Source organism: Coccinella septempunctata, chromosome 3 (genome assembly GCF_907165205.1).
Source record: "Coccinella septempunctata chromosome 3, icCocSept1.1, whole genome shotgun sequence".
In the NCBI taxonomy this organism is placed as follows: Eukaryota; Metazoa; Arthropoda; class Insecta; order Coleoptera; family Coccinellidae; genus Coccinella; species Coccinella septempunctata.
In genome coordinates, this window is record NC_058191.1 from 34601896 (window position 1) to 34620165 (window position 18270).

Consider the following 18270-nt stretch of genomic DNA (forward strand, 5'->3'; position numbering starts at 1 on the left):
TGTTGAACAAGAACAAACACATTCATCGTGAACAACCAAAGAGGCTCCTGAAAGGAGCTTTGCACTCTCTAACACTTGGTCAACTTTAATACATTCAGATATAATCGAATACATCAGAGAGGAGAAAACTGCCAATTTTATATTCTATACTAGCGCGAAGAAGCACCTTGCGAAATATTCTGGTAGATGAACAAATCTGCTGCGGTATCGTCTGCAAGCAACATTTTTTGGAACTTTTACCCGAATTTCCCAACATAAATATCTACGAAATCAAAATAAATATTGTCGAAATGGAGGAGACATATTCTTTATTTTGGCATTCCTAGGTGAATGGTAAATTTTTTGTAAAGGTTCATGGAACAGTGAAAATCACAAAAAGGGTAGGTCTAAGTGCGAATAATTTTATTTGTCGTTGGAGGCAGTTTCTCCTACCGACTATCTTCCGTTTTCATCAACTCATAACTAGTATCCCTCAGGGATTAAAAGTGCCATCTTAGAGGGATTAAGAACTCAGGTTTAAGCTTCAACCGATTTAACAAAATCTAGATATCCTTGTTTGTCTCAGTCTCTTGGACAAAGTTTTGTTCCGCATAAATTATTGCATAACTTCTTTTGGTTCTGTTCAAAAATTTTGGCTCGAATGGACTCGATAATGAATAAAATCAAATGAGCTGACATAAAGCATTTATTCTTTTATGTTAAATCGTCTGAGAAATGTATTAAGTCGAAAGTTTTGTAATCCCCCGTAAACATTCAGGCTTCAGAGAATATCGAGAGTGCAATAGATAATTGGTAATGTTCTCGCAATTGCTAATATTCAACAAAGATGCCAGTTTTCAAGCTCCAGATAACAATTACATCAAAATGGGTGTGCAATATATCGACAATGAAACACTCCGAATTATGTAAAGGATGCTTCAATACCAGCTTCAAATGTGGATCCTGATGCATGCTCAAATTTGGCTAGAACAATCTGAACTTATCTCTGTTTGTTAGATGCATGTAGCATGCCTGGTTCGTAGTAGACAAATGGGTGTCAACAAATTAACAGATTTGCCTCATGCCTCAGAATACAGAGTGCTCAGAGATAAATTTTACTGTTTCTATAGAAAAGATATCATACCGGATCTTATACTTTGGGAGATCTTCTAGACTTGAGCCCACTAAATGAACAAGTCCATCCTTTTCAGATTGTGCTAATTATACTCCATTCACATTTATTTTAGCAGTCGGTTGGCCATGAAATAATTTTCTCAAGTTTTTGTCGCTAGAACGGAGTAAGGTTGGGAGTCATGAAATGTCGTTAATGTCATAACGCCGTTGCCACAACTAATATCAATTTTATTACGAAAATGACGAAAGTGATTGAAAAAAGAGACAGGGTTTCAGGAAGTGCTATTTAGGATTCAGGTCCGCTCATTCAAATAGTTATACCCTGATATTTTAAAATCCACAATAAGTCAGACGGCAGCGAACATATTCAATGTAAGAGAATTTATATAATGTTTCATTTGAATCCAAACGACTTAAATTTTAGCTGAATATTTCCACAATTAGAAAAATTGTGAATGAAAAGGATGACAAAGAATTCCCTTCTATTGGGAGACCCAAAAAAGTGGTGGCGTTTGAGAATTTTATGTTTGAGTGAATTAATGCGAAAAGTTTACTACAGGATTTTCTATGAGTGTCATCGTAGAATAAGTTCCCGAAAACTGATATTTCTATTTTTCATTTGACTTGTTCTATACATTGTAAATGTCTTAAGGTACCAATAAATACCTAATTATTAATATTATGTCAATGTATGAAGATGAACAGCCACAAATACGCGTCAGTTGTACTGTTGTTTATTCATGTAAAATTTTTGTTCAAAGGTGAAGTTCATCTTAACTTGAAACTTCCTTTAATTCCTTTTACTTATATTGATGCAAGATGATTTTTGTTGAAGAATTTAACATTCTTGTAATTATCTGTTGATTCCTTCGGGAGATACCCATTCCCAACCACTGCATCAAATGCATTTCATCTTCGGGTTAATATTTTTAAATCTTCAACTGAAGTAACGTATTCAAACTTAAGTCGAAGAAGATAACGAACATTAACTTTCCTCAAGCTACTGCATATTATGATATTATATACTGATCTCTTGTATTTTCCATGCACATAATTGGATTTGGTATGCCTTCAATCAGTTTGTATAAACTTCAATTATGTTCGTCACATATTCTCCGAAGAGATTCGACATTGTGATAAAATACGTAATAACAGAAACTTTTACGTAGAAAGGGCAACATAGCGTTTATTTAAAACCCAAAAATGTTTTGACAAGCGTCATAACCCCACATTTTCTTACTATACAGAGTGAAATGTGTCAAATTTCCATAGCCAACCGACTGCTAAAATAAAAGTGAATGGAGTATAGTAGTCTCGCCTTCCTCTAGGCAACGTCTTCATTGAGTTTTATCGAGTATACTAAGTTTGTGAGATCCTTTTGAGCCAGAAAAGCTCAAGAAACTCGTAGATGAGGATGTACCCTCCTTGATGCCACCTCAGATACTGGAGTTCATCAGAACCAAAAAGTATCAACTTGATACTGTTTGTCAGAATACTTGGAACTGGAGTGCGAGTTGTAGATGGCAAAGTGATGATACCTTTGACGAGTGACACAAAAGACTTTCGAATGTCTCTGGGTATCTTGTCAATTCTTCTATTCATTTCATTAGATATCTACTAGAGTATTTGATGTATTTTAGCTTTCTTTTATTTACGCTATTTTCAATTCCTTCATCCTTCCCACAGAGATGTTCAATTTCAGATGAAAATGCGATTTGAGAAACTATTATTGATGAAATATTCGGTTTGAGAGCTGCCAAGATATATTTATTCAATATTCACAGCATTTACATGTCTGTTATTTTGACAGAGAGAGAAATATTACATCGAGATTAACTGCAAGATGTGAATTCCACAAAAATTATAAACAAAATGAAATTCGAAGGCGAAACATAGTCAGAAGAAAATGCTCTGTCAATATTAATTTTTTTCGGGGTTTTCCTCAGTTTTCTATAGAAGAGCTTATATTGTATATTTAGAGTTGATGTGAGATAAGTTAAAGATTTACTCCTCATACATTTCGGCATCTGGTGAGTATAAGATGTGTGGTATTTACATTCTCAATGTAATTTTCTTACAGGCTAGAAATGAATAGTGAAGCTAAAGGAAACCAGAAGCAGAAACAGGTTGTCTCTGCCAGAAGGATTCGAAGGAAAATTTCTTCCTAAAGCTCCGTGCCCCAAAAAAATTATCTAACCCATGTGCATCAGATGACTTGTAACCTCATCCAAACAGAATGTTCGTTTCTTCGCCGAGGAATGAATGAAATCAGTAGAGAAGGCCATGCTCTGTTGGAGAAAATAAATGAAAAGAAGAAGTGGGGATCACACATTGGTGATTCTTCGGCTTTTCAGTGGTCAGTTTCTTTAAAGAGCGTTGTTGAAGAACATATCATATACGAGTATAATAGATTGTTTACTGACAGTAATCGGTTATTAAGTGAGACGACCGGTGACCCATGAAATTTGGTTCTTTATGATGTTCGGTACTGATTGATCCTTTTTATATGTACAATTTTTTAAAATGTGCTATTACTTCAGTTTCGGATAGTCCGGGCTCAAGCAGTGAGCTATTCTGAAATATTAGGATAATACCGGTGCAAAAAGTGAGTTGATTTGTGATTTACATTTTTTGATACTGCGTCATTAATGCATAATAAAAATAATTGAGTTCGTAGGCTAGTTTCAATATAACTCCTAGGTTAATTATCATTTCAGTTCAATTGATAGAAAAATATATCATTCATTCTCTTCACGATTGCATTGGTTGAATGTAGGTACATATTTGCTCAATTTTGAAACTGCATTTTCACGAAATTCTTTGGAGAAAGTTAGAAAAGTGTGCGAATTTTATATGTGCGTAAGATTTTCCCTGCTTTATTTCAGCGATAGCTGAATTTTATGAATTGCTTTTGTGAATATATTCCCCAAATTATTTCAATAATTTCAATGCAAAATGTTATTATTAACCAAGACTCTATTAAAATTAATGAGCATAGTTACTGGAAACCTGGAAAATAATAAAATTACCAATAAGCCAATCTAAAATTGGGTAACTCTACTAACAATTATTTCCCCTATATCAGTTAATATTCACCTAATATTTTCATTCAACTCAATATTTGACTAATTCTAAAATATGTATATAAAAATTTATTTTCTTGAGAAAATCAAATAATTTTCAATTTCGAACCTAAACTTATACATATCGTAACCTAAGCAACAACAAAAAAAGACAAGATATTTTGGGCCAATAATTAGTGATTGGCAGAAAAGAACCACGATTTCATAATATTTCTCACAATCGTTGACCAGACATTCATCGCTAAACATGATCACACTATACTGGCTATAAATACGAACCTATGCATATCTACAGAACGGTCCATGAAAAATAGATCAAGTACAACATTTTTTAGATTGCTGAACATTCTATACTAACCAATTTTTTATTCGGAATGTATATTGAAATCAATGGTAAATTTTCAGTCATATGTAATTTATTTTCATACTGGAAAAATTCCTCTAAAATATAAAAAACCTATTCAAATATTCATTTAAATGCCACTTGATAATATTTCGAACTCTTTATTTGAACCAAAAATTGGACTCTACAAATATAAAACCAAAAACACAACTTCCGCTTGTACTCAATTACGAATTTCTTGGAAGTGTTAGGTGGTACGTAATTTGAAATGGTATCCACATATATCGAATTCAATTCCATACTTATTGACCAAACAATGCATGAAAAAAGAGCAATTCGTCGAACAAAAGTGTTTTTCTGCATAATATTGACAGTTCTACCCTCGGTTCTACCTCATCTTCCTTCCATCATTATTTTCATATAAATGCATTCAGCTTCTGACAAAACATATTCCATTGCAACTATCGAATCGTGAAATAATAAGGGATGAAATTGATTGGCTCAGAACTTCATGCACTACTCTAGTATTCAATATTTTTCATTGAGTTTCCATTTTTCATAGATTTTCATCCATAATTTCAATATGAGAAACTGATCCATTTAAAGAAACTAATAAATAATATGAAAGCGCCTATTAAATTTTTCTGTAAATTTTCATTTTCCTGGCGACTTGAAGAGAATTCAATTGCTCTCCTCGAAAGCAGTAGCAGATGCGAAAAAATTGCAGTGCAAGTTTGCAAGTGAAAACTCTCAATATATACAGAGATTACCCAAATAAATGCAACAAAATTTGGTCATAGATCCTCGAAAGAAAACAAGAAGTTCTCTATTTTTATTTTTGCACTTAGTATCCCTAAAAATAGTTTTCTCTTTTATCAGAATCCGGTCATACAAGGATTATTATAGGAGTTTTATGTTTTGCGAAAAAAATATTACCCTCTTGATGTAATATCCCTGCCAAATTCCTTGAAAACATTTCTATGAGGGATACTATTCGTATATTTATGTCCAACTAATTCAATTTTGAGACTTTCATTCAAATCGCTCCACAAGCTTGTCACAAAATTATGTCACATTTTGGACAATCGACCATAAATATTTCGGATGGTGTGCTGGAGCTATATTGGAATGAAACGTCCTAAATTCGCATCTTTGTTACATGCAGTCAGATCCAAAGAAGTTTCCTCTTCCCATAGTTCCCATTGATTCATGATCTCCAATTCATGAAACTGTTATCCAATAAAATACACCAGCCTCTTGTTAAGAAGATGTGCAATTAATCCTGATGGGATATATGGCCTCAATCGAATACAACAGATTTGTGAGGTTCCGAAAAGGCTGGTACGCCCACGCCCTGGCCGTTCTCACGGTGAGTGCGAGTATGAATCGAGAAATAAGTGAATATTCCGCCATGTATTCATTTCATCGTGATGAGAAGCCCATTAGCAGAGGGTCTTCGATATCTTTCGTGACCTTTGAGAACAATGGGCTTCTCGAGCTCTTGAGTGCGGGGAAAAGTTCGAAGTACAAACCATTTCTTTCGGCATTAATTCCTGATTTGTTGTCGTTTCAGACCCCCTTTCTTCGTATCACACCTCAATATGATTCACAAAAAACTGGTCATTCACGAAGTGAATATTCAAAAATTATGTATAAAGCAAAATTTCCAGTTGTGCATTGCAATAATTTTGTTCAAAAGCTGTTGGTTCGAGGTTCCATCTGGAATATCTTTTTTACTTTTGTAGATTCAGTTTCCATTCTTTCATTTTCGAATTAGGAATGAAGAAATTAGCTCAGTAGAAAGTGAAACATCAGCCATAATCAATACCAATGCGGGTAAAATAAAGCAATAATATTAGAAAATCTAGTTATCAATTCTACCCACATTTCAACCATTCGATACTGCAAGAGTAATCTACAATACAATGCAAACCCATTGGATCCTTCGAGAACCTTAGAGGAGGTGTTAGTATCACTCATTTGCTGTAGTTTGAGCCATATTTATTGATAACCAAAAATCAACAGTTTCCGAGATATCGGAGTTCATGTGTTTTTCAAAAAATTTCTCACCTTACTTCATTTTTTGGCAATTTTTTCTACGTTGACCAAGTTTGATTATAATTTTGGATTATTTTCATCAGAAAAGGATATTATATGTATGAAAAAAGCAAAACTATCATGATTTCTCATTCACTATTTTTCATTTTGGACATTCAAAAGGTTGTTTATAAAAAATCTGCTGAAACGAAACTAGTGACTGCATTCTAACGAAATTTTTTTTTGGGGAATGAAGAAGGAATTTGGCAAATAAGATTTTTATACATGAATTGTGGAATTCGAAAGTTGCGGGCAAATTGATATTAGAAATTGATTTTTCTTCTCTTTATACACGAAATTTTAAATCTTACTAATTCTTTTTCAACATCTAATACAGGATAGTTTTTTTCACACGTATCATATTTTTTTCTGGTGAAAATAATCCAAAATCGTAATCAAACTTGGTCAACATAGTAAAAATTGACGAAAATAGAAGTAGGGTGAGAAATTTTTTGAAAAACACAAGAACTCAAATATCGCGGAAACTATTGATTATTGGTTATCTAAATATGGCTCAAACGACAGCAAATGAGTGATACTAACGCCTCCTCCAAGGTTCACGTCTAATTTGGAAACACCCTGTATTTCTCGAACGATAACGAGCTTTTACGAGGAGTTGCCTCTCAAGTTGTTTCAAAAACTTTGGATATGGAACACATTATTTCAAATGTCTTTTCTATCTGAACAAATAAAGTGTTGCTCGAGATTTGAATTGAAAATAAAACAAAATTATCTGAAAATGTTTAGTGTAAGTTTCAACGATTTCCATAAATTTAAAGTTCAACTATAGATTACTTCCATTAGAGCCATAAGAAAAATGAATAATATAAGTTCAAAATGTCACTTACCACAAGGCTTATGATTCATAATTGGATCCTGCTTCAAAGGGTGACAATTCAAAGATTATTTCAGGAAATATTGAATATATAGTTTCACCCTACCTTCTTTCTTCCTGAGATATACAGGATGTTCAGAGCTTACAAAAAATATATACTTAATACATCCAACAAAAATCATAGATATCTAACTAAATAAACTAAATATTAGGAATTCAGAATTTTCAGCCAGATAGAAGAACTGTCAGCTATAGTTCACATTTGAAAAATTGGAATCTTGAAAATGGCTGAATCGAAATATTTAACAGAAGCATTTTCGAATTACTCATAAAAAATTGCCTCTGGAATATCCTAATGATTTTCGAGTACGAGTTGAAACAAGCGAGTAATTGAGCATTAGTGAAAATGGCAATTTCTGAATTTTTGTTCACAATTCAAAATCTAGAAAAGATAGGACAATGTGTGATCCGTTTTCTTCTAGCTCTCGTAGTTCTCGAGATCCTCTCAGTGGACAACGAATTTTGCCCACCCTGTACAGTCTTCTCTTGATATTCTTATTTTCAAGATATTCTGGTGAATCACTTCAAATTTTCATACACGTTATAAGTAATTTAGGTACTGTTTTCCATTGATTCATTTCAATAATACAAAACGAATAGATATTGTGTAATTTCTTTCAAACATTGAGAATACTTAACTCAATCTCATCTGCTCGAATACAATGAATTAGTTCCGTATCTCAGTAACCTACTAACCTTTCATCATAAAGACATATCATTTTTCGTATCATGTTCTAATCGCCGACTAGGAGCTAAGAAATTGAATGTCAAAGATGAATTCACACAGGCATGGGAACTCTGAACACTGTAGAGACTCGAGCGATACAAAACATAAGAGAAAACTTTCAGTTCATATTATATGCCCAATAAAAAAAAAATTTGTATTTTACATAACATTTTCTACATCGATACTTGTTTGTTCTATATTCGTGTTTTATTTTACTTTTAATGAAATGTATTTATAAGTTGACTACAAAATTTAATTATGTACAAAATCCCATTCATATTCATATTCATCAAAATGTTCACTTCAAATGAGTTTTTTCGTACTTGTTTTCATTATGATTCGAATGGTTTGAGTAGGATCATCATCAGATAATTAATTTCATTAGAATTTCCCGCCTTCAAAAAAAGTTGCATATTAACTAACTTACAAGTAAAGATTAACTGTAAATCTGTTTTCCTCACGAACTAAAAAGGATCTAAACGTAATGTGTAATGCAAACCCAACACATTTTTCAAGAAACCACCTATTGACGACAGCATCGTCATTCTTTAACCATGACCTTTCTCGTAGACCATAATTGGTATGGGAACAGATGAAATCCACGAGATTATTTTCTCCACAAGTCCCATCCTACTATTTTCCACATTGAAAGTTCAGAAATATGCAACATAATAAGAGTTCGTCCATAAAAGTGAAATTTAATTACTCATGAGGGTTTGCTTATGAAATTTATGTTGTTTCAGCAGTCAGTAACTGGCGATCTTGTTGTATTGCTGAATGCTTTACCTATATCCTATTGTTTATATCAGTTTTTCATGGTTTGAGGAGTAGGAAGTTGAAAGAAAGTATACAGATATCTAGTAGAAGAACACCTTCAGTGTAATCTATTTACGAACTACTCTTTTATCCTGGATTGGAAATAACCCTGAAACGATTAATATCCAAATTTTCCGGATGGATATAGTGGCATATTATACATGGTATCCCAGGGGAATAAATGTGAATATAGGTTCGGGCTATAGAAAATCACTTCCATAGGAACTTTTCGTCTTATTTTAAGGTACTGAACCTATATCCGAATTGATTTCCATTAAACTCGGAATTATCAAAATTCGAAAATTACCGATAGTTGAACAGAATGATCACTCTTATTTTCTTGAGAACAAGCACGCAAGAAGAGAAATTTTCTTCCTAAAAATTCCTTAATGCCATTTCCACCACTCTATGACAAATTTGAGTTGATTCAGTCTAATATATGTTAATATAAAAATTTAACGATCGATAAAGCATTAATATTAGCAAACTACATTTACAGAACCGCTAGACCGTGTGATATTTTCTTCTCGCAGACAGCTTGACGCTAGCGAAATATTGTGTAACTCAAATTAACTCTCTAAAGATATGGACCTCGTTCAGTGTCAATGAACAATCGAGATATGTTGAGTATTAGTTCGTATAACCAGCAGTAGGTGTTTCAGTCTGGACTGCCTGATGAATTTTCTCCTCTCATTTGGCTATATGTTTTGGTGCATCAGAAAAAAATCATATTGATACGTCTATTGTTCGATCGCTAATAATAGACATATGTATAAAGCTGGTTTGCTAATCGGAAGAAATAATAAAGAAATGAGAAGAGAATGTGATCCACTTTTGAAACAAGCGTGATACCAGTTTTGGTTTATAGACGTTGATGGGATTGGTTTTGCACAATGTTTTTCGCTACTCAATGTTCTCGCTTTGAAATTCTTCTCTACGCTCGTCTTGCGACTCATTTTTCATCTTTCTATACCCAGTTTCTTGTTGAGCCATTTTTTTTATTATAGTTAATCGTTTTGGCGTATCAAGCGAAAATCGATATTCTTATTAAGAGCGAAAAGATGACTTATTTGAAATACAATCAAGGCAAAAATGGCGACCCTAACTTATCGAGCCTGAAATGGATAGACTTTTTTTGTTCGAAATGATTTGGGTAATGTTTAAACTTATGTATTTCGTATTTCACTTTCTTGTGTATTTTTTTAAATTTATAACACTTTAGCTGTTATTGATATCGAAAACATGCCTTTTTGATACGGTAGTTTTCTAAAAGTTTTTTGGTTTGCTTTTGCCTTCTCTTATGTTTATCAGGGGAAGATTACCTATATATAAAAAACGTTTACAGCCTTCTTTCAAGTATGTGTTGAGCTATTTAATGCCATCTACATATTCAATATTACATTCCCAATCATTAATATATGGGTTGCCACTCCGCTTAGGAGTCTGATCGTATAACCGAGAATTGGAAATTGAAAAATGCCCCACTAAAAAAAAATCTCCGAAAATAATGTAGATCATTTTTGGTGGAATGTAGAACCTTTTATAGATCAAAAGCTGAATATTTTACATAAAGTACATTTCAATTGAAATTAAGACAAATATATGCCATATAATTATTCCTTCACTCGGTCTGAGCAGTTTAAAGAGCCTCTAGCAGTCATGCATCTGAAATTCCTTGGACCACCCAAATATGCGTACTTTTAAACCTTTCACTCTTTCCCAGTCCCAGTAATTTTTCAAAAAAGAATTGTGCAGCTGTAGGATGTGAATTCAGCACTGAAGTTATTTCCATGTCGACTCAAATGGATTCCGAATGAAATAATACATGATAGGAAGTCATAAAATACACTATTCTTCCAAAACGTTTCAGATATTGGCAACAATTTTTTTTTAATGGTGAAGAAAGATGTTTGTTTTAATTTTCTTACCCATTGAATATTGAATCACAAAGTCTTACCAGTTGTTCATGTGAAATTCATTTCTGAATTGATTGAAATTGTTCCCATTAGTTATTCCTAACATTATTGAGAAAAGAACGAGACTGAATCATGAGGCTTGCAGAATAAATTCATACGAAGACTTTTTACTTCCACCTCTTTGTTTCAAAATCGTTGTTTTTGTTGATTATTATCATATATTTCCAATTAGACAAATAATGATGATCAACCCAAATTTTGTACCTATGTGTCTCGATGATATTTTATGACCGATAAACATGATAATTGATTGATAGAATCATGAGCAATAACAATTCTACACAGAGAAAAATATTCCTAATAATATAGTCATACTCCTAAGGAATGCGTTTTGCTTTTTAAACAATATGGGTACAATGATTTGTTTGCTCCCTCAATTACAGAAACTTTCCACTGATTAGATTAACATTTAATTCAATTCAAGTTATCCTCAAATAGTTCAAACCAATTCTCATGAGGAATTCTTATTTGGACTCGTACCTATCATCTTCACAAAGACGAGCCGATATCAGAGAACGTATTTGAATAACTTAATTTATTAACTGCATTACCGTCGTTTTAAGTCGTCCTAGATACATACTACTACAACACGCAATATTATTTACGTTCGTAGTAAATATCTCAAGAGCCTTGTCATTGAGAACTTCCTCACAGATAACTACGGGGTTCGCTGAAGAAATGTTAAGTAAAGTCAGCTTAAATGCACCTCGAACAACGCTGTTCCATATAACAATTTTTATTCATTCCAAATTATGAATCGAAACCTACCAAAAACCAGGGACACATTTCTACACGCTATTCTTTTGAGATGAATATGGATATTACGTTAAGCTATTGTTCAATTGGACGTAAAACTATGCTGAAGATCTGGTCTTGATGTATGCAGAACACATAACTATAGCGTTTAGCAAAATAGATCTATGGAATATTTAAGAATAGCATTAAATTTGCATCATACCATTTGGGAAATTTGAGGTTCTACGTTTGAAACAAGGAAAGTTCCAGTAAATGACACAAATGATTTCATTCAGATCCTCAGAACTCATAAAACGTGATTTATAAAGTGCTACACCAAATAAGGACCTTAAATTTTAATGAAAGAAGTGCTATGCAGCTATGACAAAATTTATTCCTACATATTGGATTGCCATCATTCTGTCTAAAAGGTTAAAACAAGGCTTGGAAGTTTTGAGAAAACTCTTGGTGTTCTGTTGTTTTTTTCAGAATGAAGAATTGTTAGTCTTCGATAAATTTCCACATGATTGAAAATGCAAAATAGAACATTTTGTTATAACTCTCTGAAATAAATAATCTTGACAACACAACAGAAATTCCACCTTCATATTAATTGAGTACTCAGTTTTGATCTTTCCAAAAAACCTTTATTGTCTTAGAGCTCTAAAAAGAACCCGAGACAATTTTGTCTTCTGAAGCATCGAGCTCCCATAAGTATTTTTTAAATAACAAGAGCTTCGAGTACTTATATCGAGAAAAAGTTTACAGATTGTGCTTGTGACATCGAAGAGTACTCGCTAGTGGTAATATTCAATATTCACAAATGATGGTGAAGATGATAATATATTTTCGATAAGGGAGTATCTACTGCAATAAATCTCCATACAAGATGTACAAGATCTAATGATGAGATCAAGTCTAGAAATAAGTACTTCATTGTGCGGAACAAATGATAAGAATTATTTCTATTATTTTCTATTGATAATTTTGGCGACTCCCCAACTCCAGTGTTGATAATTTTCTCCATGCCACCTGTACATCTGTATATCTGGTTACTTTATGGAGTCTTGCTCAAGATGTGACTCCTATTTTAGCCATATATCAGCCCACCTGTGAGAACTGTTTTAAAACTAAACGGAATTCGTGCTTAGAGGCAAGAACGAACAATTCGAAATAGGGTCAATACTTTTCAATGTGGCCGTTTAATGTTTGTTCAAGTAATTAAAGGAAAACCTTAGCATTTGAGAACTTTGTCGGTGTTGACTTTCAACAAAACTCGTGTTTGTGTGCCGATGTTAATTGACAATAGAGGTTTTCTTTTTCAGCAGGGATTTCTTGCAGGTGTTGAAACGACGATGTTCTGGTTGATTTCTAGTTTTATGGTTATTCGTCAACGGGATCAAATTCGTTTTGAGAACAATCATGATGACTCACACCCTGGAGTTTCAGAGATAAAAAGAAAATGGATTTGCTAGCTTGAAGATGTCGGAATTTTCAAACAGAATATCCGTCTGTTCCGATATTCCTGAACAGTACTGCCAGTATTTCAGAGAGGATGCTTATTGGCCCAGTCGTTCGAGTTCTATTGTTATTCGATTGCGGGCCAGTAAAACCAGCAATATCGGAACAGGCCCTATGTTTCATGAATAATTGTGCTTTCTTCACTATATTACGAGGATAAATTGAAAAATTCTTAGCCTACTATAGAACCAAACAAAATTTCAATGTCAACATATTCTCCTCTTAATTGGATACATTAATTACAGCGAACATATTATACAACGTCTCTAGACCTTTAAAAAGCACTTCCTCGTTGGAAGAACGACCTTTTAAACTTTTTTTCAGCTGAGGAAATAGATGATAGTCGGAAGGAGCCAAATCTGGTGTATAAAGGGGGTGTTCTAGTAATTCAAACCCTAAATCACGAATTTTTTGCATGGCAACATGAGATTTGTGTGCAGGGGCGTTGTCCTTCAAAAACAAAACACCTTTGGATAGATAGCTCTTTCCGCGTCTTTTGCTTTGTTTCTGGATCGTATCGCGATGCTTCTACCCTTGCACGCTTTTGGTGAACATTCATTTGGGGATCCATTTTGCAGCAATTTTTCTCATGTCCAAATTGACGTGAACTATATGATGAACGCGTTCGTATGAAATATTCAGTGCTTCAGATATCCGTTTTAGCCCAATTCGACGATCTGATAAAATCATGTCATGAACTGCATCGATATTTTCGGGGACTGACGCAGAAACTGGCCTTCCCGATCAGTCATTATTTTCAATGAAAAATTTACCTCTTTTGAAGCTCTCATATTATGGGGATTAGGAAATAAAGTCGGTTTTTTTCTTTTCAGATCATGAGGAGGCACATTCAACAATGGATTTTATGGATATTATTGTCCGCTTCATTTCTTGATGTCTTTTGTGAAGATGACGAAGTAACTGGCAGAGGTAAGTTTCGAAACAATTAATTGATTACTACATAGTTACTTATAAATCTAGCTATAACTTCGAAATATGGACTGAAAATACACTTCAAGCTTCGACGGCACCAAGCTGATGAACGAGTAAAGAAATATTGTGATCTCAAATATGCTTAATTTGGAAGAATTAAATTGCCACAACCAGCTATATCAAACGGGTTATTTACTCAATCTCTTCTTACATCTATCAATTAGAGGAGCACTAATGCTAGCCATTGTTATCTCCGAGCTTTAGTGAAATTTAATAACACCTAGAGGTAATATTGGATCCGATTAGTATTTTCCAATAATCCAAGACAATTTGTGGGTATTACTTGTAGATCTGATAGCGTCAATAATTACACATTGTTAAACATTTGAACAAATAGGCAAACAATACAATCATTATTTAAAGAGTTTGAAGAGAGTATGACATACTGACCTATTAAATGAGTAGTAGTTTTATTATTAGCACGTATCAGATTGATGCAGAGTTTTGTCAGGTCCAGAAAATTTTGGAATAATTTCTGGGAGTGACTGAACATGCTCAAGAGAAATTTCAACCAAATATATGACGTGAAGACGTGGAAAGTCAAAATTTAGAGAATGATGGTGAAAATTCCCATTTATTAATAAAAAATCACAAGACAAATCGGGTAATAATAATGATTATCGCTGGAATACTTAGGTAAAATATTTACTTCAAGTATCGAAAGTCTAGTCCCATATTTTCCAAATTGAGTTGAAATGTATAAAGCATTTCTTCGATTAGAAACCAACTGCCGAATGCTTGACGAAACGTTGCCAAAATAATGGAAATAGTCCAGTAAACCTCACAATTATTTCTAGACAATGGATTGAACTCCAGTTCCAAAAAATGTTGAATTTTCGAGGTGACTATACCTACTACTACAATCCCATTCAAACTTCTTACATCTAGTGATACTTAGTATGAGTACATGTCACTAACCAAAACTCATAAGTGACACAATTAAACGTATTTTCATTTCTGAAGACTCATTCGTATAATTCTCATTGTTTCAGAAAAAAACAAAACTAGTCGAGATGTGTTCGCCCCCCGTATGGACTACGACCAATGGAAACCTTTAGGAAGAGGAGATCCGCTGAAGAACGATCCAACGTATGACTACGTTCCTCCAGTTCTCGATCGCGTCCACTACTGGATAGACCCCTCTTCCAGAAAACCAGATGCTGCGCCTTCCGAAAACCACAAGACCGAAATTCTACTCCTTGGCGTTTCCTCCAAGAAACCCAGTACAGGTAGCTACTCGGCAGATTCGAGAAAAGACGTGTACGATTCTTTCATGAAATTCGTCGATGGTCCAAAGTTGAACAATCACCAAAGAATGTCGAGGCCACAATTCAACACTGATTTCTACCACACGTTCAACAGGAAGCAATTTTCAGAAAGGAACGCATACTCCAAAGGAAATGAGCAGAGAATCCCGTATACTATCCTAGTACCACCGCCTTTATCATTCAACAAACCCAGTACTTCTCAACCCCTTCCTCTCACCACATTTTCTGACGTTGTTTTTTCATCTTCTCCTCGACCTTCAGATTCATCAAATGGTCCTTCAACATCAGCTGCATTCACATCCCCTCCCCATCTGAAAGACCACCAGTCGACGTCCTCGGATATCACAATACAGCCTTCAAACCTCATTTACTCCTCGAGTAGTTACAGCAGTCCAGAAGAATGGAACAAGCCAGTTACTGAAATCACCAGGTATAAATCCACTTGGAAAACAACACCACCGTCAAATTCCCAACATTCAAATAGGAATCAGATAAATAATGACTACAAGGACATCGTATTCGCTGAGAAACCAAGTCCTGAATCCTTCATCCAGGTAGATTTCAGTTTACCAAGTTTGAATTATTCTCATAATCCTCTGTTGGAGGCTGGAAGTGACCATAACATCAATTTCATAGCTGCCCCTTCCTTCGGAAGCAACGTAGAAATAATGCATAAGGGTGAAGTGTCGGACGATAACCTTGATATCTCTAATACTTACGTGAAAATTGGAAAAACTGAAGCTCAGGTTCATGCTTCTGATGATGTTGCTTCATCAATAATAGCTCAACCGATAAGTGCGCCAGATATGGATAACATGAAAGTCTTTTCGCATATCGAACATCCGATGCAACCTGACATATTAACCTATACTCCACTGACGTTGCAAACCATTCAAGATATGCAGACGATGCAACCTCCTCCAATAACAATGAGTCCAATTTTCACCAAACCTAGTTCTCCAATGATAATACCAAAGAGAGAAAAACATGAAGATTCAAACGAAGTTATACCTACTAAAACCACTGAATTTAAGTCTCAGTCGTCTGATAGAATGAACGTTGAAACAACAACCGAATTCATCACCACAACCTCTACAGCCTTAACAACAGACCCACTTTTCAAACACTATAAGCAACCTTTAGAGCCTATGAGTGGGCCTTTGTATCTGATAATTCAAGGCCATTCCAAAGTGAAAACTTATGGAGCTAGCAAAGCCATCCACGGCATAGCAATCCAAGAAACAAACGAGATATCGGATGGAAGGGAAGGAAAGAAAAATTATGAGGTGGAACACCTACATCATTACCCTCCAAAAATGGAGGAGGACAAAAAGTTTCGACATGGCAGATCTGAAACCCTTCAGACCCTGAAACATGTTGTTGAGACAGGACTTGGTGCCATAAAAACGTCCGATTTTCAAGATGGCGAAACTGACGTAGACAGAGCAGATACGCAAGAAACGGAATTGCAATCTGGATTCGAGGTATCTTCAGGATCTGTTTCCGAGGAGAAATATCACAAAGGCATAGTGGAGGCTGCAAGAAAACTGAAGAATTTCAATGGAAATAGAAAACTTTGATACGACTGAATGTTTTAATTCAATTAACGATTTAAACGTTGCTAAAGAGGCTAAATTCAAAAATGATTGTGATTTAAAATTAGGTTTTAAGTCTTATATTTAAATTTATTTATTGTTGTATGGAGTGATTTTTCTCAATAAAAACAATTTCGATGGAAATGTATTAATGATTGGTCCTGCCCATATTATAGCTAACATTGAAACAATCAACATTCCTTTCGTGATCCAATTCATTATTCTCATTTGCTGAACTAAACTGAATTAAAGCAGTCCTAACAATATGCGCTACCCAAGTTGCACTGGCAAAATTAATTATGACACAAAAAGTTGTGAAAGAATGTGAAAGAGAATATATCAAGATAAAATCAATAACAATTCTCTGGTAGACTCGCATTTAATTCATATGGGATTTCTAGACTTGTCTTCGATTCACCGCATGAGAAAAACTTGTCCGAAGTGAGCTTTCCATAAATCGAAAGGATGGACATAGGGTACTGAATAAACCAATCGAGAAATACAAGATGATACATCTGATCGTGGATTTTGCGCTCGCAGGTTAAGTTTGAGGATTTTCAACCTACCTACTGCTATATAATTCTTGAATGGCTCAATTTTCTCCGTCATTTTGTAAAATCTTTCCTTTTATAGGCACTAAATTGACCTGTTTCTATACGAAACGTGCCATTTGCTAGAAAACAAAATTTTACATACTACATACAGGCAGTAAGGCAAATTGATATCCATAAAACAAATGGTTCAAACTGCTATAAGTGGAAGATTGGCTTCCAGCAAATGAGTAGTAAAATAATAATCGAAAATAACTCAGATACATAACATCCATTGATATGAAAATCAACAATAAATGTTACGATCTAACTCGAACTAGCTAACTGTCATCACTCAGTATCAACACAACTCACACCCGAAATGGAACTTTCATCGACGAGATGAGTTATGTTGCTCTGGACGACGTCAAATAAGACCAAAACCATGCTCGGCATCTATACTTCTATACTTACTCGATTTTCTGTAGATATGCTCCGAGTGATGGATTTGTTGATTTTCATATCAATGGATATTTTGTGAATATCTGAAGTAATTTCGATTATTATTGTCCGCAATG

At 34.2% G+C, this 18270-nt stretch overlaps 1 protein-coding gene across 3 annotated transcripts; it reads left to right on the top strand.

Annotated features, from left to right (window-relative positions):
• Nucleotides 1–3455: 3455 nt before the first annotated feature.
• Nucleotides 3456–17306, top strand: LOC123309764. Of its 3 annotated transcripts, none has more exons than XM_044893015.1 (3): nucleotides 3456–3718; nucleotides 14140–14240; nucleotides 15292–17306. In XM_044893015.1, exon 3 carries the CDS (start codon nucleotides 15330–15332, stop codon nucleotides 17145–17147), a length of 1818 nt encoding a protein of 605 aa, XP_044748950.1. In that variant the 5' UTR covers nucleotides 3456–3718; nucleotides 14140–14240; nucleotides 15292–15329; the 3' UTR covers nucleotides 17148–17306. The 3 variants fall into 3 exon arrangements, with proteins under 3 accessions (XP_044748950.1, XP_044748949.1, XP_044748951.1); XM_044893014.1 differs by having other exon boundaries at nucleotides 14140–14236; XM_044893016.1 differs by lacking the exons at nucleotides 3456–3718; nucleotides 14140–14240 and adding an exon at nucleotides 14812–14935.
• The last annotated feature ends 964 nt before the right edge of the window (nucleotides 17307–18270 follow it).

Coding starts and splice junctions, on each gene's coding strand:
- LOC123309764 (XM_044893014.1), top strand. CDS start 14,143: ATGAGGAGGCACATTCAACAATGGATTTTATGGATATTATTGTCCGCT. Junction 14,237..15,291: donor TGACGAAGTAACTGGCAGAG/GTAAGTTTCGAA, acceptor TCATTGTTTCAG/AAAAAAACAAAACTAGTCGA.